This window comes from Protopterus annectens, chromosome 8.part0 (genome assembly GCF_019279795.1).
Source record: "Protopterus annectens isolate FY-2018-M chromosome 8.part0, PAN1.0, whole genome shotgun sequence".
Taxonomy (NCBI): domain Eukaryota; kingdom Metazoa; phylum Chordata; order Ceratodontiformes; family Protopteridae; genus Protopterus; species Protopterus annectens.
Genome location: NC_056741.1, coordinates 726,845,974 through 726,871,853, shown reverse-complemented (window position 1 = coordinate 726,871,853; position 25,880 = coordinate 726,845,974). Strand labels below are relative to the sequence as shown.

General features: G+C 37.5%; 1 protein-coding gene across 5 annotated transcripts in view; it reads left to right on the top strand.

Annotated features, from left to right (window-relative positions):
• Positions 1-25,880, top strand: part of LOC122808998 (ras-related protein rab7-like) — an 867,514-nt gene that overhangs the window by 780,038 nt on the left and 61,596 nt on the right. For all 5 annotated transcript variants that reach the window (XM_044080178.1, XM_044080177.1, XM_044080176.1 and 2 more), the window contains one exon: positions 5,815-6,033. In XM_044080178.1, coding sequence (XP_043936113.1) covers positions 5,815-6,033 — 219 coding nt within the window. The remainder of the gene's footprint in view (positions 1-5,814; positions 6,034-25,880) is intronic.

The following is a 25,880-nucleotide window of genomic DNA, read 5'->3' as shown; positions in this document are numbered from 1 at the left end:
TATAAACTTAGAAAGTTGCTAGAATAACAGGTTTTGCACTGGCATGCATTTTCTGAAGGATATAAAGTCTTAAACTCAAATGTGTCACTACTTAGTGACTTAAATCTTCAGTGATTGATCAGAAAACCACACATTTTATGCGGAACAGACCAAATTGAGGGAAAACACTGGACATTCTGCGAAAACCTGGACAGTTGAGAGGTATGAGTCAGTCAGCCTTTCATTCTTTCAACTCTTATAGTTCAGTTTAGCCATGCTTAACTTAAGGTAAACAACCTCACCTACTATACAGCAGTTGGCAGACCTCCCATTACTATGTTCTGTTTCAATGCAGTAAATTAATTTGGTAGGTCACTAACTACACTTTCAGGCTGCACTGGCATCAGTTAACTCCCCTCCCCAGTCCTTTGAGCTCAGAAAAATGGTGCAGTCTTATTGGCTGATTCATCATCATCATCATCATCATCATCATTGCTTTCTGTAATGTTAAGAATATTCTTAGGTGTGGAGAAAGAATGTGACTATCTTTATAATGTATTTTATGGATATACTGGGCAGATTTATTCACATCTTCCTGCCTATTAACATTAAAAAAAAAAACATAGTAAAGAGGTCCAGTAAAGTGATTCTTTTTTAGAAACTGCAGAAAGGAGAACCAGAACTCCGAAGCTGCAAACCATACTCTGCCTGAAGCCATCACTTTGCTCAGTTCTGGCATGAAATGGGACATAAAGCAAACAACATAATTTTTGTTTTGTTAGGAAATAGATGTTTTTTTTTTTTTTTTTTTTTTACATTATGAGGTATTTTATCTAATGCAACATACTAAAGGCTGAAATGAGACTGGTATACTGGTCTCAGGATCAGATCATTGCAGCACAAATTGACTCCTGTTTTTCCTTGAAACTTTGCCATTAAAATCAACAAAATTGTGAAACCGTGGTGGTTAAGGAAATTTCTACTTGCCCCAGAAGATCTATTTTGTTCCTTTTGGAAGTAGTTTCAGTGGTGATGTCCTGCTAAGTTACTGCTGTTACTTTAGTTATTGAACTTGTTTTTTTAAAGCAGGACAGGTATCAGATTCTAGAACAAGTATATTTCATATTGCTGTATGTGCCAGGCAAGCATTTAAACATTGTTTGCACAACCCAGATCAGCCTTATAGTCTGTTGCACTCATCTCATCCAAAATAGGCTTCATTCAGCACGTGAATAGCAAGACTGTAGTAGGTATCTCTAAAGAGCTGGGCCCCCCCAGATTCCCACACTCTCCCAAAAGTGCATGCCATGCTTACCCCCACCCCACCAGTAACTGACTGTAAAAACTGCTTAACTGGAAAAATGCTTTTAGACCTATGTTTGGAATGTGTTATAAATATATATACAAACCAGTGTATAGTGCTGCATCTTTCTGAAGAATTCTCTTCAAACACTGTAGTAGAAAGTTTTGGTTCGTTTTTTCTAATGTAGACAAAATGCATCAAAAACAATCTGCTGAGTCCCCTGGCACAAGTGCAGGGTTCTCACCTGCACCGATAATGCAGGTCCATCTGTGCTGCTCCCATGACATGCCCACCTCTTAGACATTCACTGAGGCATGTGTATAAGTTTAACTCCAAATGCAACTTGTAACATTTTCATATTGGTAAAATTTATGATTTCTCTTACAAGTCAGTGTCAAGATATAAAAGCTGAAGGGTGTTGAGGGCAATAAATAAATTACTTTAAACAAAAGTAAAGTACTGTTGATTGTGACAGTATTTTGTGCTATATGTTGTCACATTTAATCATTAATTATGGAACTAAGCATTCAGACTTTTTAAAGCTGTTGCATCATTTATAACCCTGATCAAACAATAAGTAGTAAATATGATGCAATCCTGAATATTTGTAAAATCTTTCCTATATTTTAAGAACAGCAGTGCATTCCTGTAACAGTCACTTTGTTTGTTTGTTTGTGTCTTTCGGCTTTTCCCGGTTAGGGATCGCCACAGCGGAACTCTGGTCCGTTAATGATTGGTGGTGCATTTTTACGTACCGGGTTACCAGCCCTGACACACAACCTTCAAAGAAGGCACGCCCCATTCACGTATGCCTCCACATAGAAGATGTTCTAGCTGAGAATCGAACGGGACAACGTCTTGCTATGAGGCGACAACGTCTGTAGAGGGAGAATAACACCTGTTTTTGTCTTGAAGTAGTTATGGCGTACTAGATTATTCAATTGCAAGGTATCTTGCTGGATATGAAACACTAAATAGGCATACCTTAAACTGTATTATTTTTTAAACACATATATTCTTTTGCTGTCAGCACCAAAGTTTCTTGGAAGATCTCAACACCTCCACAGTTTTTGTTTCACTGGCTGACAATTCAAATGATGAAGAGGCAAGCTAACTCCTCAGAGGCCTTTTGTTGACCTAGTGAGAGCTTTGCATACAGTAAATCACCTCCTAGTAATCCTGGAATTTGCCATGATGTCTCTGAACAAGGTTTCATCCTAAAACTCAGCTATTAAAGCCAGTGACATTCTTGCTCTCTCCCACACCCATCTTTTAGTGATTTTCCACAGCTTAATTCTTTAATCCCTTTTTTTTTTTCCCCAATAATTTTTATTTTTATTTTTACATTAATAAATGTCACAAATAAAAACCATCTTACAACATGACTGTGTGTGTGTGTGTGTATATATATATATATATATATATATATATATATATATATATATACACACATATATATATATACATACATACACACATATATATATATATATATATATATATATATATATACATACATATATATATATATATATATATATATATATATATACACACACATATATACATACATACACACATATACATATGTTATACATTGATGTCAAATACCACAGGATATAGGTCATACAACATATCTATTTACACTATGTGCATAGATGCTTTCATTGTTAATTCCACAGTTATATAGACAGTATATACATTCGTAATATCCAAGTTATTATTTAATATCTGAACTTGTATGTGTTCTTTGGTTCCATTATAGTGTATTTCTAAGTTGCTGTGTGATGAATTATGCTAATATGATGTTAAAGGTTTGTTCCCAAATTTCTCTGGATTTCATGTTTTTGTTTCTTTTATCTATTACTATTTTATGAGCTAAAAGGTGTTGTAGCTACTTGTTTAAAACCCTCCCAAGGGATATTTATCGTATCTAGCCATTTAAAAGCTATATACAGTTTCATTAGTAGGAAAATTGTTAAAAGTGTATTTGCTTGTTTTCTTGGGATGTTGGGTGGGAGAATATGTAACAGAGTGAATTCCCAAGTTAATGTTGATGTTTGATGACCCGTTTTTTGTAATTGTACCTTGAGAGAGTTCCAGAGTTTATAGACACATTTACAGCTCCAAAATACATGGATTAAGTCAGCTATCTGGTCCTCACAGTGTGGGCAGAAAGGTGATTTTGATGTGTTAAATTTGAGTAGGATTGCAGGTGTAATTCTTTAATCCCTTCTATTATCAATAAAACTCTCCCATTTGACTTATTCGTTCTAACTGCCAGACTGCCTTGTGGCCTTAGATTCATAGGATTAGGAGTCAAATTTATAAACTGAATAGCCTTCTAGAAGACTGATTGCCATAATCCCATGGTGGCATTTTTTTTTTTTTATTACTGATATACTTGACAATATTGTTTGTGAAGGGAGCATGTCTTTTAATCCAAGTCAATATTATAAAAATAATTTTGATATAAAAATAATATCTAATGTTAAAAGTATTATAGTTGAACTGATAAGTGTGCGTTGTACAGATTAATATCCATTGTAGATGTTAGCTTTATTTGAAATTGTAGGGCTTGCAGCTTGCATAGGGACTGTATTCGTTTGGTAAAGGGGAATGAGTTGTAGGGATTTTAGATTCACATGACTGTCACCTGCTTGCCATTGATCACCCAAAACCACTGTGAAATGGTTCAGGGACCTGTTCCCTTCTCCACTATTGTACAACTATGGCATTGGTACATGTAAGTAACGTTGGTATAGGAGTGCAGAGAAGTACTTGCTGTACCTATGATAGTATCTTGTTTTCATTTTCAGTATTTGTGCAATTGTGTGCTCCTGTTTTAAATATATTGGCTAAGATCAGTGTACTTCACATTACAATAGGCAAAGAGCTTAGTCTGCTTGTGTTTTTGTCTACAGATGCAAGAACCTGCCTGTAATAGGGTGTTCTTATTCCTAACTTAAATATGGAAACCCCTTGGTGGCACTTGCTTCAGCTATTAGTTCCTGCAGGCTTCAGACCTTGCTGAGCTGGATATGTGTGTTTATGGTCTTATGACACAGATCTGAATAGGAATGTATGGTACAGAATACTTAGCAGAAAAAAAAGTCTCAGTGTCACCCATTTTCCCACAGTGCTCAGATTTATAGTGCTGTCTCTAGACTGACCAACTGTATCTTAGCACATACCAACATATTCTTCACTTCTCACAGAATTCTCATTATGTGGTTCTGCCTTCTTTCTCCAATGGTTTCCATGCTTGTTTCTTCCTCCTCAGCATATACCAGTGTAGTGCATATATGAAAATTCCCACTAACCTAACATGAGGTAGTCTACTCCCTTTGGCATCCATTGTGGTTCCATCTAGCCAGGTATGTTCATACCTTTCTTGTTTATCTCCTAACTGTATTTGCCGTCTGTACATTGCTTCCCCTTTTAATGTTTCATCTCCATCTTTTTCTCATATCCTCTGTCATTTGCATTGTTTTTATTACCCTCTTATTCATATTTTATCTTTCTCGTTCCTCTCCATACATTTGCTTTTCACCTTACACCATCACTGAGTCTGTTCCTCCTAGGGAGCAAGGTTACATTTGTATGGCATTTACATATACATACAAATACTCATGTCTTGCATACACTGATTTTCTCAGCGTTTTGTTTTCTTCCTGATTACATGCATGTTTCCTTCCCCAGTTTTTACACCTTTAATTGTTATAGGATTTGCAGGAAGTTCAAGGTTACCAAATCTTGCAGCCAGTACACATTTCCATTTTCCACCCTAAACTGTACCTCACCTCTCAAGGAGGGCTAAGTCAATGAAGCCCAGGGAGAAATTACAAATTTGTCCAGGTCCAGTCTGAAAGAAGAAAGTATCACACTGTTTTGTCTACAGGGAAGTCTATTCCAGATGTGAGGGGGATGCAAAGTACTGAATCTGTTTCTCCAGCTTGCGTCATTACTTACACTTTTTAACATTGCTGTGCATTCTGTATGCAAGTACCTTCTTTGTTAGTGCTTCTCTTTTTAACTATATTGTTGTTGTGGTTGAAAATTGTCCTAAGTATCAGTCCAAAAGATGAATGAATGAAAAGGCTAGGTTTGTTGCTTTTATTTTACAGATTAGCAATGCCAAAAGAAAGCACCAAGTGCTGCTGCTGATGAAAACAGCTGCACTTTTTTTCCTAACCTTTGTGTTCCCCCACTTAGAAACCTTGCATAAGAAGCATGGTGATCATCTTTCCTCCTTGATGTAAGGCATGTATAGAGGCACATTCTATTGTAATAAGAACCTCACTAATATTTTGTGAGCAGTCTTTAGCAGAATTTTAGTTTGTGTTGGATGCCCAGTGTTTGTGGAATTGGAAGTACTGCTGAATACTGACTGTGAGCCTGCTGAGGGATTGTACTTATCTGAGATGTTGAATTAAGCATAGAGTTTGGGTGGAGGAATAGTAATTAAGAAACCTGGATGCAAAACTAAACACATAAGAAAGAGATTAAACTTTTAATATATCTCTGCACAGATTTGGGACACAGCTGGAACAGAGCGATTTCAATCCCTGGGGGCTGCACTTTACAGAGGCTCAGACTGCTGTTTACTGGTCTTTGATCTGACATCTGCTACCTCGTTCAAAGCTGTGGACATGTGGAAGAAGGAATTCCTTATACAAGCCAAACCATCCGATCCACAACATTTTCCATTTGTTTTGGTGGGAAATAAGACAGACCTGGATAGTCGAGAGGTATAGTGAAATGACCAAATGATTCTGTATTCTTGGAAATTGCAGTTGAGCATTATATAATCTCTCTGATACCTGTGATTTGAAATGTATTGCTTTTATTCCCTAGCTCTAGATAATAGAGGAAGTATCAGATAAGCAGTGAATTTTCTTTCTGCACTAGAGTAGAGAGTGGGCATGATGGCTATATATTTTCTCCATCTTCAGTCATTTCCTAAATGAAATGGGCATTAGTTCTGGGATACTTTTATTTATTAATGAAACCTGGAACAAAATTTGAGATGATATGTCTGGCAAACAAGCAAGATTTGGTGTCTTTATTACTTTCATGAAACACTATTATTGAAGTGACGTTCTGCTCTAGTTATATGCAGTTAACAATGGACAAGACTCCTGTTCAAATCATAGCTAGCTATAGGCCTCCAACTTTGACTCAAGATGCCCACTCCACCTGTCTGGACCTCTTCGAATCTGTCAAGATTCATCCCTCTACCCTGATCCTGAGTGACTTTAACTATCCAACCACAAATTGGAAGAAATACTCGTGCCAAAACACAAATGCCCAGAGATTCCTTGATTTCATCAATGCAGATGCCTTGGATCAGTTGGTCGACACCCCCCCCCCCCCCCCAAGAGGTGAAAATATCTTGGACTTGATATTAACAAACTTGAATAACCACTGCATCATCACTACAGTGTCATCATCCCTGGTAAGATCCAACCACAAAGTGGTCACTTTCAAAGTCACCATCTCCCATGACCTCTCCACCCCTAGCTAGGGTCAATCAAAAAAACTTCTCCAAAGCTGATTACAGCCTCCTGAGGGAAGATGTAAACAGTTTCACAGCTCCCTCCCCTTCCATAGGAACTGGCACATATTTCCAAACCTACACCAAAGTACTATATGAGCATTTATATAGTTGTATGGAATCAGGAATACCCGACAAGACAAAGTCCTCCTCCTCAAGGAAGAGTAAACCTGTCTGGTGGGCATCTTCAATAAATATAGTCTATAATAAAAGGAAAAAAATTGCTGTCCAGGACCAAGAAGGAGCAGGTGCCTAATTGGAATCAGTCTCTCCTTAGCCTGAACAAGGAAATAAGATCACTAGTGAAATCCTCCAAAGCAGACTTCGAGTCCAAACTGGCCACATCTACTAAAGACAGTCATAAGTCCAAAGACCCCCCCCCCTAAGAAACAAATGAATCAAAGCCAATTCTGCTCCTTGGCTGACCAAAGAAACTAAACATACCATGCGTCTCAGAGACAAATCCTGGAAGCTGTATCAGAAAAATAAACTGTCTTCTGCCTTGCTCCAATACACCCAACTCCACAACCAAGTAAAAAAATTAATCACCTTGGACAAAAAAAACTACTACAATATACTTCAGTCCAATAATAATAAGCCCAAAACAATTCTGGAAATCAGTTAACTCCCTTCTCCATCCAGGGTCCAGGAATAACCCGTGCCCTGACCCTAGTTTAACTGACAGGGAGCTGAGCTCTCACTTCAACACTTTCTTTACAGAATCTATAGCTAAGCTAACCAAAACATTCCCAAACAATAATCCACCCAACTCCCTCAACTCAACACCCAACAACCCTAATAACTGTCCCTTTATGTTCCAGCTCAAACCAGTTTCTACGATTTTTATAAAAAAGCTCTTATCCAAACTAAAGCCATGCCCTAATGCCCCTGACAACATACCCTCCTCCTTCCTCAAATGCGCAGCCAAAGGTATTGCTCTCCCAATTAGTATCCTGATTAACAGATCCTTAAAAGAGTCATACGTACCCAAACTTTGGCGTTCAGCTTACAATTCTACCTCTTCACAAAGGAGGTAAAAACACCATTTCTAACTTCCACCCCATTGCCCTACTCTCTCCAATATCTAAATTCTAGAAAAATGTGTCCACCCCAACTTTTGCCCTACTTAACTCAGAATCCGCTACTAACACCCACCCAACACGGCTTCCGTCCCAGCCACAGCACCATAACTGCCTTACTATCCTTCCTAGAAACAGTCAATCGAGCCCGAGACTCTGGACTTCTAGTATCCACAGTACTGCTAGATCTATCTAAAGCCTTTGACACCATTTCCCATACACACCTTCTCTCATCTCGCCAACCTTAATCTCTCCCTTAATACTCTATCCTGGTTCTCCAGTTACCTATCTGACAGATCTCAAGCTGTCAGATGGAAGGACTCTACCTCTTCCTTCTTGCCTATACCTACCGGCGTTCCTCAGGGGTCCATCCTCGGTCCCATGCTTTTCAACTTCTTTATAAATAACCTTCACACTGTCATCCCTGACACTACAGTCATCCAATAAGCTGATGACTCTACCTTAGTTTGTGCCGCCTCCAACATTTCTGAACTACTGACTAAAACACAAATAGCTTTTTCCACTACAGAGAACTGGATGCACCAAAACCATCTCTCCCTCAACTCCAATAAATCCCCACCAGGGTTTCCTCCTTTGACAAAAACACTTTCAATATCCTAAGCCAAACCAACACTGCTATAGAAGTGGTCCCTTCTGCAAAACTTCTTGGTATTACCATAGATGAACTCCTCAAATTCAATCTCCACATATAACAAAACATAAAGAAAACCCACCAAAAGTTAGGTATGCTCTACAGGAATAATCAATTTCTTTCAAACTCCTCTAGGCACACCTTGGCAATCACCTACCTCCTACCCTCTATACTATATGGAACCCCTCTTCTAACCAATCTGTCTGCTTCCAACACCTCAAAACTTTAAGTTTGCTATAATAAGATCTCTAAATTTGCCACTAAATCCAAAACCTCAACTCACCACTGCCTTACCCTACAATCTCTGAACTGGTTAGAACTCCCTAACCACCTAGACCATCTCCAACTAACCACCGCTCACAAATGAATATTCTTCCCAGATAAATGCCCAGCCTTAACTAACATCCTTCCCACATACATCCCAAACAGATCTCTGAGATCTGAACACCAAAACCTAATCTCCATTCACAAATCCAAACATCCCGCTGGCCAGCTCCTACTCTCCTTCTCTCTAGGTAAAAAATGGAACTCTCTCCCTCCATCACTTAGGACTGTACCTAACACTGAATCCTTCAAGAACCAACTTTTCTTACACCTATCATCCAAATGGAAATGTTCCTGCTTTCACCCTTTATAAATTCTGGGGATGTTCTCCACTAAGCTCTCTATACTCCTGCACCACTCTACTCTTATGTTTCATTTCTATTCCTCCAAAATATATTTAGCTGACTTTCAATTGACTCTAAGTATGTAAACATTGTAAATATCTGAATTGCCTCTGAAAAAAAAAAATTCTGTATTGCACTGTCTTACGATGTATATTATGCATTTGCATTTTCCTGACTGTATGAATTTTTCTCTTGTATTTTACCTCTAACATTATGTAACCTTGATTGTATTGTATTGTCTATGGAGCTTTTCTCCCCGTGCCTCCACTGAAAATGGGCACTTCTTGGCCCAGTGGACTTCCCTGGTAATCAAACTGAAAATAAATAAATAAAATAAAAAATAAATAAGGACATCTTCACATATCTTTGCAGTCTCAAGGGAAACACCCAGACCTGCTCAGAACTGGTGGTCAAGGACACCACATACACAAATGCTGTAGATATGGCCAACCTGCTGGCAGACAGATTCAGTGAAAACTTCACCCCTCTGTCCCCCATCAGTAAAACAGGACATCCCCAGAGCCTGCCCCCCCCCCATATCTCTAGGGAGCAAGTCATCACTGCCCTCTCAAAAGCAAAAAATACCCCCTCCATGGGACCAGATAACATCCCAGGTTGCATCCTACATGAACTCAGGCAGGAACTTACAGCACCATTAGGCACCCTATTCAACCAAAGCCTGAATACCGGCTTTGTCCCAGCCGAGTGGAGGACAGCCACTGTCATCCCTTAGCATAAAGGTGGTGTGTCCACTAATCCAGGAAATTATAGAGCTATCAGCCTGATCCGTAAGGCTATGGAGTGGACTATCATGGACCTCATTAACAAGGACATTGGCAACCTCCAGAGACTTGATCCCACACAGTTTGGTTTTGCCAAGGGGAGGTCATGCCTGTTAAATTTGGTTGACTTCTTTGAGACAGTCACCAAGGCCATGGATGAGGGGAAGGTGGTGCACACCACCTACCTTGACCTGGCCAAAGTCTTCAATACTATTCCCCACTCAGGTGTAATAGATAAACTCTCTCAACTAGGCATCAATCCATATGTCACCAGATGGGTAGCAAACTGGCTCACTGATAGAACCTACGTCAAAGTAGGGGAAGCCACCTCAAGCAGTAGATCCGTAACAAGCAGTGTACCCCAGGGATCAGTCTTGGGGCCTCTGCTGTTTGGGACATACTTTTCTGATGTGCAGGCCAAAACCAGTGGGATATGTCTGACCAAGTTTGCAGATGATTGCAAGCTGGGTGTTGTCATCAATTCCCCTAGAGATGTGGACATCCTCCAAGAGGGTCTCACCTAAATAAATGACTGGTGCCAGAAACATGGCCTCAAACTGAATGCCAAAAAATGCATCATCATCCACTTTGGGGAGAGTGACGTCCTCACAAAGTATCACATTGATAATAAGGTCCTAAGCAAGCAATCAGTCGTGAGGGACTTGAGCACCCAGGTTGATAGCAAACTGACTTTTGACCACCATATTGCCTCCATTGTACAGAAAGCTTTCCACATGGCCCACCTCATTAGTAAGGGTATCTCATCCAGAGACAATGTGGTCATAACATCCCTGTATTTTTCCTTTATAAGACCCTTTATTGAGTACGATGCCCCTTTCGGCATGTACCTTATAAAGCACATGTAGCGGCTGGAGAGACCACAGAGGTTCCTCACCAGGAGAATCCAGGGCCTCAAACATCTACCTTACACAGATAGGCTAAAGGCTCTGTCCTTCCAATCAGTCTCCTACAGACTCCTCAGAGGTAACTTCTGTCTGACATACAAAATAATCTCAGACGCCACCCAAATGGGACTGCTGCATATCCACAAGTCAAGCTTCACTCAAGTAACCCGCATGCATAACCTCAACCTGGTCTGTAACATCAATAGGAATTGTTGGCAGGACAGATTTATGTCCCAGAGACTCCTTCCTTTGTGGAATAGACTCCCTCTCCACGTCAAGCAGAGTACCTCATTAACCTTTTTTAGCGCAACCTGGATAACTGGATGGGGACAGAAAATATACCCCTGGGATTCCACCTGTGTCCCTGCTGGACAGTGGCATAGGGTGGTGACTTGTTGGAACATGGGCAATATTCTTGGCTAGGCTTGTAAGATCCTAATAGAAGTAGAGTAGAAGTGCATTATTACATTGTTTTTATCATCAGTGTGCCAGTGCTATAAGAACTGCAAATACCATCCAACAGTACATCCTGTTTGTTTTACAGTATTTGGAATTGCCCACACAATTCAGCAAATTAACACTGGACTGTTGTGTTCATTGCAGACATTTTTATAATACCACTGTGGAAAATAACTTAACTTCTACTGTTTAAGATGATTCTGCTTCTGTAAGTACAGTGAAATGACAAAACTCTTGCTTTCCTAAATTTTAGCTTTGATTCTGTTAAACTTTTTAATTGTAAATGAAAGTGTTTGTCTATAATGGCTAAACAAATGGCAAAGGTAATTACAAAATTGATAGATATGGATACATTTTGTTTTGTGGAGGGGAGGCAAACATTTGACAACATTAATAGAACAATGACAATCCAGAGAGAAGCAGTGTATAAGAAAGTACCACTGTTGTTGGTGGGTCTTGATACAGAGAAAGTATTCAACAGAGTAAGCTGGGATTTTGAGGAAGGCAATGGAAGCATTTGCATTCCTTGATAAAATCATAAGGTTGATTAGAAGGATATATGAGGGATCAGAGGTGAAAATTAAAGTGGATGGGTTCCTCTCTAAGTTCTGTCTGAGCAGTGGAATCAGGAAATTGTGTCCCGTTTCCCAATTGTTGTTTGTGTTATATTTAGAACCATTGGCAAATAAAATAAGGGACTCAGAAATTCAAGTATATAATTGGTATGGTAGTCAAGAAAAGCTGGCTTTACTTGTATATATTATTTTATACCTGATAAAACCAGAAAAGGATATTTCAGTGTTGTGGAACATTTTGACATGTTCAAATCTTTTCTGGATACAAAATTAATGAAGATAAAAACAAAGGCAATAGCTGTAAAATATGTACCCACAAATGAAATCTGGTTCAACAATACCCATATTTATGGAGACATGATAAAGTGAAATACTTATGAGTATGGAGTAAAAATGGCTTTGTTTTAGCAGCTAAGGATATGTGGGAAGAGACTAAAAAGGTAATACAAAAACTGAGAAATTAGAAGTTCTGTTTTGTGGATGTGTACATAGCAAGATACGAGCAGTCAAAATGTTTTTAGACCTCTTAGTTTTATAAAAGGTCAGGCATGTTTTTGTCAACCAGAAGAGGAGTTGAGGATAGCAATTAAAGAGTTGAAGGATTTTGTCTGGAAGGGGAAGACTGCAAGAGTCAAGTGGGATAAGCTGAGCCTTCCAAAAGAACAAGGTGTTTTGGGATTACCTGATTTGAAGGAGCATTTCAGAGCTACATAGTTAAGGCTCCTATACATAGCACAAGCAGAAAACTATAATTATAAGTGGAAAAGGATGATGACAAAATGGGAGAAGCTCATGAAACGAGGAGATGCTGGGATTTTGGATGCATATCCTTAAGGCAAATAACAATAGGCATACAGAATATTATATTCATAAAGTAGCAGAAAGTAGTCTAAGAATTAAGTCAGCACAGAAATGGAGAAAGGAAATTCTGTCAATAGGGATGACTGCAATTAGGGATACAGACAGCAGAAAACAGGTAAAGGAACCAAGGTATTGAGAGCAAATAATTTGAGAGTGAAAGGTAATGACTGGGAAGAGGCCAAGAATTTATTTGGACTGTAGGCTAGATATTGACTTCCCTATTATGGATTGATATCAGAGTATAGGAAAAGAGAAAAAACTAGGAGGATCTTAAGTGAAAGACTGGTAGACATTTTATTAGCATCTGGAACATAAGCTGCCGTTAAAAAGGGGATAAGTAGCAGAGCATATAAAATAGTGCATGATAAAAATAAGAACAGATCAGAGGGGGTTAGAAAGGATTGGAAAGGGAGACTGGATAAACAATTTACAAAGAAACAATGGGGGATGTATCTCTGACTCCTAAATGTACAATAAAATATAGGGTCTTTGCTTGGAAGTGTTTACATAGGTATTTTTATACCCCAAGTAGACTCCAAAGAAGTTTTCCTCAGGTAGATAGCAAATGTTGGAGGTATGATGGAAAAGAAAGAGGTAATTGTGAGCATATTTTTGGGGACTGTAATGAGTTTGCAAATTTAAAAATTCTCTGCAGAATACTTTATCAGAAATATTGGGTGAGCAAATTGTTATAACTAAGGAAATTATTTTTTGACATATGATACAGTATTACAATTGCCTAAACATAGCGAAGCTTGCCGAGTCTAATTATGGTGGCTGCCAAAAAAGCAATTACTAAAAGATGGAAATCAAAGTCTAAACCAAATTTACTAAAAGTAGTGAATACAGCAACAGATAAAACAACTGGACATGTGACCTTTAGAAAAGGGAAAGTGCAAATTACATAGAAAAAATGTAAATTATGGGAACAATACATGCTGAATAATATTTGTAAGAAGAATGAGGTTTAAAAGAAGGCAAGATTTGAATGAGCTATGTAATGTTTGACTGACAATGGGTAGATTATAAGTGATATATAATATTCACAACTAAAAATATGTCAACATGGTTTGTTTTCATTTATATAAATGTATGATTGCCTATGTCATAAGTGATAATTTAATAAAGATGTCTAAAAATGGAAGTTTTTGAACAATTCATGCAGAAAATGGTTTGGAGGAGGAATGAGGTTTAAGAGAAGCCAGTCACTAAATAATTTATATAATGTTGCTTAGATTATATAATGTACAACAATATATGTGATGTATAATACTTGTAAATGTAAACTTGTTAGTACAGTTTGATTGCTTTTATAGAAATGTAAGTTTGCTTATGTCACAGGTGGTAATCCAATAAAGGTGTTTAAAAAGTTGCTTAACTGCAGTCTTTCTAAACGCATGCATATTATCCAAGTAGTCCCTTATTTTCTCATTGGCATTCTGCAGTTGTGCCTCTTCTTCTTCTGTGAGATCCCCCCCATTCTGCATCACTTTAACCTTTGTTATTCCCTCTAAATAATTACTGTTACCTAACTATATCTTTTTTCTTTTATTTCTACCATGTTCTTAAATTCTACTTTCATTTTATCCCACTCTCTAGCTGTATTTTCGGAAGAAATTTCTATCTTCCCTAATAACTCCTAATGATTTCCACTACCCATTCTTTAAATTCCTCTCTGTTTAACATATAGGTGGGAAGCACCAGTGTTTCATCTTTTCATTACCCTGTGCTTTTATTTTAGTTATTGATGTATGATCTGAAATAGTTATTGGATGAGTACCAAAACTTTTAATTAAATGCACACGTTCCTGTGAAATATAATTTCTGTCTAGCCTAGCCATTTTTGTACCTTGGGAAATATGTAAATTGTCTCCAAGCTCCTACTGCTGAATTCACATCTTTCATACTAAACATTTTCATAACTTTTTTTCAAAAATATATCCTTATTTGTTATATTTTCCCTTCTATGCTCCCCAGATACATCCTCACTGTTGCAAATCAAATTCCAGTCCCCACCTATAACTAATATTCCCTGCTGAAAGTTGATTTCTCCCAGAATTTTCTAAAGTTCAGTTGTAGCAGTTTTCAGTGGAATATAAATTCATGCCAGCATAATCCTCTTCCCTTGCCAGTACCCCCATACTACTACAAATCTACTATTATTATTTTTCCTCTTCTATCACTATTGGAGCTCCTCTAGCAATTAATGCAATTACTCCCCTTTTCATTCAGCAGAATATCTGGGACAAACCATCCGGAGAGTCTTTCTTTATCAAGTTCATATGCTCATTTCATTCCAAATGTGTCTCCTGTAGCATAGTTACATGCACTTGCATTTCTTAATATTGTTCACTACTCTTTATTTTTTGTGTATGTCTGTGAGACCATTCACATTCAAAGATAATATGGAAGGTGTTGCTATTATGATAAGTTGTTTCCATCTGTTGGGTATAACAGCCTTTTAAAATGTCTAGTTTCATCTTTTGTTTTACATGCATACACTAATGTCTGGTAGGTTGATCTTTTATACAGTTGTTTCTTATCATATCCATTTGAACCTATGTCACATCTTAGACTGTTTGTTTTAATGAAAACTCTCAAACAAAAAAATGAAACATACCACCAGAACACCCCAAGAACCTATTAATTTAATGCAAACCAAAAAAAACTACATACATTTTCAAAATAAGTTTAACTCTTCTAATGGAAACAGTTGTCTGAAACTGACAGCTACATTCATGGGCCATTGACCTATAATTAAGGTTATTCGTGCTAAGGCGCATGCTACAGCATGTGCTTCTACTTACAGTAAGTGCTCTCTGTTTTTGTCTTATCTTTATTCCTCTCCCATATATAGAAAACAACTCGAATGCTTTCAGAAAACATTATCTTTTAGCCAGAAGACATTATCTTGTAGCCATTGAAGAAAAGTATTCTGTTTTTATTGCCACCTTATCAGCTGTCTCCATAGAAACATGAGAACCAGATACACAATTGCCTTCAGCTACAAGCTGAAGGCAACTGTATATCAGCTACAAGCTTCTCATATTGCACTGTGAACATTTATTTGCTTCTTTTTACATTACAGTGCTAATATTTCTTAAAACTAAAATTAGAAGAAAAACATTTTTTAAAAAAGCACCTGTTTACTTTAGTATCCCTATAACACACAAATAACTGAAAATGCTTTACTATATAGCATGCAGTATATGTCATGTTTTATAAAAATACTGTTAAGAACAAAAATTGTTTTACTTACAGTTACCTCTTTCCTTCCTCTTCCTCTCTCTGTAATGTTCTTCCAAACATTAATGACATGAAGTAAGGCATATGCTTTGGAATCCCCTACAAATTTAACAAAGTCAAAGTCCAATATTTCCAGATTGTTTTGCTCAGTCATGTATCACAAGTGTGATTGATGCTTTGTAATCCACATTTGATTATTAATTTCCGAGTTGCTGGTTTTTTCTCCCTGTTGATCTGCATCTCCCAACACCAGTCACTGGTCAATTTCCAACATACTCTTGGTTCTTCTAGTCAATTCCTGTGCTTTTCTCTGCCTCTCAAGCATTTTCCTTTGGAATATTTGAAGAGGTTTCACTGGCATAGTCTCTCTATGAGATTTATTATATAAGGAATAAGAATCAGAGTCCCCTTCTGTTTGCTCACTTTTTGTTGGACAACCCTTTGTATTTCCTCCTTAGCATGCTCTGCATCAAAAAGTGACTAACCTAAAGGAAAAAATATTCTGAAGATAGCTGGATATAGCAGCTTGAATCTCACACCTGCTACTCAACACTCCTTGACTGGTGAAATAAATTTACTCCTGTTCTGTCTGATGTACAGTGAGTAATCATTTTCCACAGATACACTGTCTCCAACTTTTAGCACTTTGTCCTTCTGTCACAGTTTTCTGAGAATCATCTCTTTCTGCTGGTAGGATTGCATCTTTTAGAGGTTTTGGCTGCTTTCTCACAGCCAGGTTTAGAGCATACATACAATGTGCCCTTTCAATTAACAACTCATGCTGTGGAATACGAGTCCAGTTGCTTATTTGTGTTTATCTGTTCCTTCCAGTTTCTGTTGTACAGCAGGAAATACCAGGTTTTCACTATGTGCTCTGTCCTCTAATTCTGCTATTTTTTGAAACATCTTTTGAGCAGTTTCATACTTGGCCATCCTTTTCTTCATTTTGACCTCTGATTTTTGCAGTTTTATCAGCTCATCTGAGTATCTCTTTAAATATTCTTCCATTTTTTTCCAGCATTCTGTTGTTTGAGTTGATATACCCCTTCAGTGTATCAGTTCTGGGCACATTTGACTTATTTTTTCTTCTAGATTATTGGAAATCATGTCTTGCACCAAAGCTGGAACTTTAACTGCTTTTTGCTGAACAGCTGCGGGATTCTTCCCAGTCACTGTTTTCTCCTCACATTTTGTGGTTGGTTTTCTTTCAGGTTCTCCAAATTTCTTCTTTGCTGGCTTTCAGGTAGCATGCTTACTAGCCAGTGACTGAAATTTATGCAAAAATGCAAATTCACTGGCTGTCTTTTCTGAGTTCCAGTTTTCACACTGGGAGAGCTGAAATGAAGCTGTTATTCAGTGTGTAGCCATCTTGGAAGTCCATCTCCCAACACTTAAGTTTTTTTACAACTTTTCAAAATTTCCTTGGGGATAATGGATTTCATGTAAATAATTTCCAAAAGGAAGAGGAGTAATTTGTCTGGTCAGACTTAAAACTGTCTTTGTCAGAAATGTCCAAGTGGGTGTCATTTTTTTTAGGAATTTTCAATAAGAGTTTAAAAGTTTATTTTACAAAACTAAGACAAAATAGTAATCGATATTCCTTGCATAAAGTTGGTGTTAACAGATTTACAGTATTCTCTAACATCATTAAAAAAATGTCCTGTAATTTTGTGACAGTAGAAGTATCACCCTCTAAATCAGTAAGCAATCATTGGACTGTAGTACATTTTTATTGATGACATCAGTTGACATAACTTTCACATAACAATTGTACCAATAAACTAAATTTTCTTCCTTCAAAGTTATTATTTTATCCAGTTTTATGCCTTCAATAAATTCTACTGATGTACTAAGAGGAAATGAAGAGACAACTTTTTAAAAGGATGCTTTAAAACAGCATTTGTATATTTAGAGTATGTGTGAATGTTAATACTGTACTGAAAATAATTATAAGCAACCACATTTTATTATTATTCTTATGTTCTGTTTTAAGATACTAGCTTTTTATCATTACATAAATTCAGATGTAGGTTTTTCCAAAATGCCCCCTCCAAATTCCAGTGGTCCACACTAGGTTGACTTTGACCAGGCAACTTCATCACCATCATCTCCACTGTTCTCACTCCTGATTGGATAACTACTGAACCATCCTAACCTAATTCTGGTATTTGGATTTAAATAACAATACTAGCCAATCCCTACTTCACTACAATCAAAGCACCCTTGGGGTTTATTAAGTCCAGAATCTGTTTACACTGTTGGAAATGATCTGCAAAAGTTCTTGTATGAATGAAAGCACTCATCAGAATTAATAAGGATGTCTGCATTCTAAAACTTTATGTAATGACAGTATGCAAATAAAATACTCAAAATGATTTCTGTGACTCCATGGCAGTTTATTTTCTCTATTTTTACTTATATCCTTTGTTTTTAATTGTATTAATTAATACAGCAGACTCTTTCAAAGTTTTGACCTTTTGAGTCATTGTATACTCATTTTGGTCTTCTTTGGCTAACTGTCACATCTACTGTCTGTATTTTTCCTTCACAAGTCTGTGAACTTTCAATTAAAAAAAATACAGAAATTAAACTTATTAACATCAGATGAATTGTATCCCATCTTTATTACCAGTTTCCTGTTATGTCTGAGCAAATATGTTTTCTTCCATTTGAATAATGTTGACTCATAGTGTTTGCACTAACTGATGTAACGGGAAATAACAGAGCACTGTAGGGACATTAATTATTTCATTGTGGTCTCTATAAAGTTAATAACTGTGCATAAGCTAAAATTATTAAAAATAACTAACTTTAACTGTTTGCTACATAGAGATAAGCCTAATCATAAGGCTTAAAGAGCAAATAAAGAAAAACACCATTACCTTCTTTGCACATCAGCAATCAACTCCCTCCAGAATATTCACTAGACTCCAAACCAGGAACTGCAAGTCAGAGTCACATGCATCATTCAGAAGGCATCATCCACTCAGAATGCCAAACTAACCACACACCTGCACTTCAGTATCCAGCCAAAATACTTCCATTCGTCTGCCCAGAATAGGGACCTTATAGAGGTAACAGTGAGATCCTCAGCACCTCTAAGCCAACCAGAACTTGATCATTAGGAAGGAACCCAGTAAGGAATTAACTGGGTCTCTGCTGCACTGGAACTCCCCGATCTTCCTCATTATAGCCAGTAATTACAGCTCTTCCACTCTGAATCATTTACTACTGCTTAGAAGGCTGCCACAACACCACAAACGTGTGTTCTACTCTGCAATGTCCTATTCTTTGTCTTTGATATTGGAAGATCAGAAGGCTGTGGGTTCTAGTCCTACCCTAAGTGGTTGGATTACTTTTCTAATACTGACACTGACACTTGTCAAAAAAGAGTAGGGGAAGTTCCCTGGTGCCATGGCCAAATTTCCCATAGTATTTATTTAACATTTGTTTATCTGGAAAGTCTGACTTGGAACAAAGCCAATTTTCAGCAGAGGCCCAGGGAGAAATGCTCTAGATGTATGTCTTTGTAACGTGGATGGAAACTGGAGCACCCAGAAGAAACCCACATAAACACAGGGAGGACATGCAGACTCCATACAAAAGGCACTCCGGCTGAGAATTGAACCAGAGAACTTCTTGCTGTGAGGTGACAATGTAACCACTGTGCCTACCAAAGGTAAACTCCTTTGAGCCAGAAATGAACCAGCGACCTAAGTATCAGTATGAATACTACCTCTGATCTCCCCTGAAAAATGGTACAGTGGCTTTGTGCAACTAACTCAGGCAACAAAGCATAAGTAAGTTATGTAATATTGAAATTGATAGCATACACAAAGGAAAGTGCATAAGGAACTATAAGTTACAGTTTCTGTACTGCTCAGATGTAACCTTGTAAACCAAGTTTGAGATGTTTATGTCAAAGCAAAAGAGAAAACATGAAACTTACTGGTGGTAAGTAGTTCTTTATGCATTTTTTTTTCGTTGTGTAGTAGACTGAAAATCCACTGCAATCATTAGCGGACTGGAGTTCCGCTGTGGCGACCCCTAACTGGGAAAATTTGAACTACATTAGTTTAGTAGACTGCGTGTAAGCAGTGTTGTAGTAAATATAATGGAGATGACAGTCATTTATTTTCTGTCATGCTAGCAGTAACCACTATACTGCCAGTATCCTTCTCATTTGTTAATCCAGTAATATGCAAGAGAGAGTAGTATATTAAGATCTGTCATATGCTCTGTGCATTGTATTTAAATGGTTAAAACAACTTTTTTTAGATATAACAGTGGTTCAACATAATTGCATAACATCCTACTATAGACTAGAATAAGGTAGTAATGTAATAGTAATGTGAATGCTGTAAATTCTTCAGTTTTTTTTTCTTTTCATTTTTAAACATGTCCTGTCTCTTAACAGCAGATAGCAAAGGACAGTTGTGTAAGTAAATTTACCATAACGGTAGATGCCTTAGCTGTATGGGTTAAATCCAGCCAAGGATATTGTGACGATCGAAGGTACTGCCAGCCATGCCAGGAGAAGTAGGGCAGTGCATGTATGACTTGTGCCAGCACAGCTAGCTGGAATTTTGTAAATAATTGTTTGTCATTTGTATATCAAACCAATTTGTACAGAGATGCTTGTGCTGAAAATGTATGTGAGGTTTGCTTGTGTTAAAATGTAGCAACAGTGCACCCTGCTGGAATGAAAAGAAATGTGTATCATTACTGTAACTGAATTAAATATATATGTTTTAATAGAGGATACTGGGACAGCAGAGGGGTTAACCAGCAAGCTTACTTTAAGAAAAATAAAGGAAATGTAAATGAGCTGTTAAACTATTAAAACGGTACCCCATAGTGCTGAATATGACTGGAGACAGTAAGACAGACTGGAAGTAGCCTTTGTTCATTAGCTCAGTAAAAAGAGGGGAAGCCCCAGACACTGCCATAAACATTTAGATGTGTATTGTAGCCGTCTATGCTAAATTCCTTTCTCAGCTTCAAAGGTGGGTACTGTGATAACCTAGAGTCAGGTGACCAGATGAGGTCATTCTGCAAGCCATCGTGGATATTATATTTTACAGGGAACAATCTCATTCTGTTTTGGGGAACCTGACTAGAAAGACTGCTCACATATTTCATTGTGCCTTGCTCTATCAAGAATATAGTGAAGCTTAGTTTAGAAATTGTTTTCTTTATTTGTATGAGTGTTATTTTCAATATTTTCTGTGATTTCAACCATGTGGTTTACTGTAAATATATATTTAGTAATTTATTGTTCTTTTATTATTAAATATATTTAAACTTTTCATTGTGGCTGGTCCTTTTTAGAAAATCTTTAAAGGAAAACTCTACCCTAGAACTAAAGAAATTAGTTTTTTTCACTCTATCTGTGTTTCCTGTCCTATTTTAACACCTCAGAAGCACCCTAAGTGCTTTATTTGTAATTTTACCCTGTTTTTCACAACATGGCTACCAGCGGGGCTTGATTTACCAACATGATCTTGTTCTCCCTCAACCCTATCTCTTTCCCATAATGCTTTGTATGACTCATGCCAGACATAAGGGAGTAACTTTGAATTCCCATGCCATTGGTATATAATGGGATTTGTGCGAGTCACTTGTTATTTTCTTTACCTTCTGTAAAAGGACTGCTTCTTTGCGGTCTCTAATCACAATCATTAATGTCTGGCTCAGGCCTTGTTTTACACTATATTTAGAAGTTGTCCAGCTACAGCCAGAAAAGTAACCAAATTGCAGGCCTTTGTTCAGGGTTTTCTTTTGTAGTCTAAGAGGAATTGATTCTGCAAGGGTCTGTCAGTGCAGTGACAGTTTTAACATCTCTGCAGTAGTGTGTGTGTGTGTGTGGGGGGGGGGGCTCTCAATTCCTTTTGAACTACAAAAGAAAACCCTAAACTGCTGGGACCAAAGAGAGTTCAGATACCATTATATCTTTCTCATGTGGAGACTTGCCAGATGTATTATGGTAATTATGGTAATCATAGATGCCATGAGATCCAAAACCCTGAGGTATTCCCTTGTAGTGATAGAAGTCTGAGTGGAAAACCTTAGAAATAGATCTAGGTATAGATCTGTGCTTCCTGTGGAAGAAAAGCTTTTTGAACTGAGGTGTCTAGCTGATATCCCAGGAATGTGATTCTGTGTGAAGGAGTCAGACTTTTTTGAATATTCTCTTGGAATCAAAGCTTGTGTAAAATCTCTCACCCAAGTGAGAGATTCCTTACAGTTTGAAAAAGCCTCGGCAAAGATAAGAAAGTCATCTAAAATGTGGAAAATGTGGATATCCTGTGACCTGCAATGAGCTATACACTTATAAACACTCTTTGTGTAGTGGGTAGTCCAAAAGATAAGGCAGAGAACTGATAATGTCATCCAGACACACACAACCTTAAACACCTGAATCCAAATGAATAGGGATGTGATAGTAAGCACTTTTTAAAATCTAGTGTTACCAGGAAACTTAAATGAGGAAGAAGAGGTAATAGATTGTGAAGTGACAGCATTTTGAACTCTGGCATTATCACAAACAGGTGTAGGAAAGAAAGATCTATGGTCTCCAAGCATCTTCTCTTTCTTTGGCACTAAAACATCCTTTAATGAAAAACCTTTCTCAGTTTGGAAAAGAGGAACTGGTTTTGTCACACCCTGGGATGGCATGTGTTGAAGGACATGGGAAATAGAGTGGTTGAGGAATTACCCCCTGGAAAGGAGGTATGTCCTCCTGTTGTCATCTGTAACCTTGATGAACGATTTTCTGAACCCATTTGTCTGAAACTACCAGTTGCCAAAGAGAAAAACTGGAGATTCAGACTTTCTAGGTGAAAAAAGGAATGGCTAGGGTGGGAGGGGGGGACAAGGTCCCTTAAATAGTCATTGTCATTCTGACTTGGCTTGTACTTGGTTTGGGGGGGTCCTGAATTCTTTTTTGAACCACACCCTCATCTCCACTTTATTTCTTAAATGTCTGCTAACCTATGTTTTGATGAGACTTTCTTTTCTTTCTTTCTTTTTTTTTTTTTTTTGCTGAAATTAGATGAAGGGTTAGCGTATCCCTTAGAAAATCTGGAAAAGAAGGGCTAGATTCCCTTTATCAACGTATCCATTTCATCACAATGTTAACCCCTGCAGTGAAGGATCCAGAAATTAAATGTCTGTCAAAAGGAAAATTTAAAATCTTTTTCATATCATCTGGGAAGTTCAGAGAACTCATCCAGAAAAATCTCATCAAAACAGTACCAACAGCCGTACCCTGGAAGTATCAACTAAGTTATACACACACTGTAAGCAATGAGTTGTGACCAGTAAGATGAAAAAAATAATAATTTTAATCATTTTTTTTCCTTACAGGAAGAAACTGCAGACAAAACATTCCTTATACTTTCATAATTAGTCAGAATCGACTTTAACATATGAGCCTAACAATTCAAGCTTCTGAAAATCAAAGTTGCAGAAGCATACACTTTTTTTCCCATAGCTGTCAATACTTTTCTCTTCCTTGTCAGAAAGAGCAGGATGTGAATTAACCAAATGTTTATCAGCAGTAGGATTAAGTAAAGCTATAGCTGCTGGGACAGGTTTGGGATGAGATTATAAAAACTTAAAAGATTGAGGAACGTTATACATTTTAGGGGCAAGAGGCTGTTGATCAGGAAAATTGCAGGCAGGAACACACATTTTTCAGAGCTGACAGAAGTGGAGGAATGGGTGCAGGTTCTGGAAATTCCTCTAACAGCTCATAGTATTTTTTGAAGGACTGAGAAAACTCAGTGATCTCCCAATGAAAACACAAGTATATTCTGGAAATGGTCTCAGAGAAAGGTAAACTCCAACAGGGAGAGTCAGAAACTGAGCTCTCCTCTGAGTCTGAATCAGACAGACAAAATCCTGTGTCAATCCCTTCACCTTCCTGTCCAAATACAGAATCTTGAATCTTTTCAGGAAAAGAAGTGTCTTTTACCAAAAAAAAAAACACTTTATAAGAAGGATCAATAACCTGAATTAAACCCTGAGCCAGACCCAGTAAACTGCTCCTATCTAAGGAAATTTGGGGGAGTAGATACATGCTTAGTTTTCGCTTTCTTTTTGATAGGAAAAATGGGGCATAGATACATGTTTAGTTTTATGTTTCTTTTTGACATGAAAAATGGGGTAAACAGTGTTATCAATGGCAGCAGCAGCTTCCCCAGGGATAGGTGCAACATTCTGACTACAGAGGGAAGTCTTCCCTATTCCCCTTCTCAGAACCTACTAGAGTGGCTCTCCCTTGCCCACTGAGGGGGCCACAACAAGTGCAGGGTATGTGAGTAACCCCCAGTCCATATTGGTTATAGGTGCTATGCTAAAGGGATCCAAGGTAAAAGAGTGGTCTGTTAGCAGTGTCACCCACCTGTGGCTGTGGCAAATTACTAGCCTGCTGTGGTGGCAAAGGCTGTTTGCTTTTAACTTTTTCTTGTAGCGGGAAGAAGTTCCGACCATGGAACTGAATATTTATTCCATGGTCAATCTGAAAGTAGTGCCTCTTTCCTGGGGAAAACAAGTAGCAAGAGTCAGTAAAAATTTGAAGTCTTTAAAAGTGACTTTTTTCACAAAATGTCACAGTAAGAATCACTTAAAAATACATGGTCAACCCCACAAAAGTAAAATGAACACAGTTTCTCCACAGAAAAATGGTTTTCAGTAATTTTAAACAACTTTTAAACTGACAGGAAAAAAGTGCTCCCATTTAAAAGTGCAGTTAAGTTTGATGAGAATCTGTTAACACAAACTCCTGGCTTAAAAATAACTTTCCTTAACAAGAAAGTACAATAAAACAAACCATTTTTTTTTAAAAGTGGGAAGTTTTTCCACAAAAGGAACTTATCTGCCAAGCAAAGGAACAGCACAAGCTGGCAGTCAGTCCTCAAAAGCCTGTAGAGGAGTTCTCTATTCAATAGCAGGAAAGCTCTGAAGTGCTTGGGGCCCAAAATTATCAGCTCAGCTTGAGCTGCCTGACAGTTTGGGCATGTGGAAGGTGCCCTGAAGCTTTGGAAGCTGGCCAGCTGTTATATCCTTAGCATGATATAACCATATAGCTAAGGCGACTATAGAAGTGATCAATATGATGAACATCTACAGTATGGTGGGATCAATGGTCAGTAATGAGCACTCATGTTTTAGACATAGGACAGCTTACACGAGTAGTTGTAGCTAATTTTCAGCAGGTAGATTTAAATTTTGATTGTTGACAGTCATAATCTTTAGGTGAAAATAAGTTTTTGTATTGACAAGATTTAAAAATATTTATTACCCTTTATCGTCTTGCTTCCCTTTTGTTTCCAATGTTGTTAGTTCTCTCTCTGTTCCTCAATTTCTGACCACCTATCTCTTCTCTCAGTTGTGGCATAAGCCATGCTGTAAAATCCCAAAACTTCTGTATTACTTTTAATATACACCCTGTAAATATGTATGCAACCCCCAAATGTTTAAATCTTTCTCAGACTATAGTCTTTTATATCTACGTATGACTTTATTTTTCTCACACTATAGGTATGAATCTTAATGGAATTAACTCCTACACAAATGCTTGAAACTGTTCTTAATGATTTAGCATCCATAGAATGTTGCTATATGTACATTACTGAAGTCTGTACTTAATTCAATATCTACATTATACAATTTAATGCTGCCTAGTATATTTTCATTTTTTGCATTAACACTGTAGTAGTTTAGCTTAATTCTTCTACTTTTTCTCTTCAGTTTCTATTGTCTGTATATTAAATGACTTATTTGGATTATACTTTTTAGCAAGAAACAT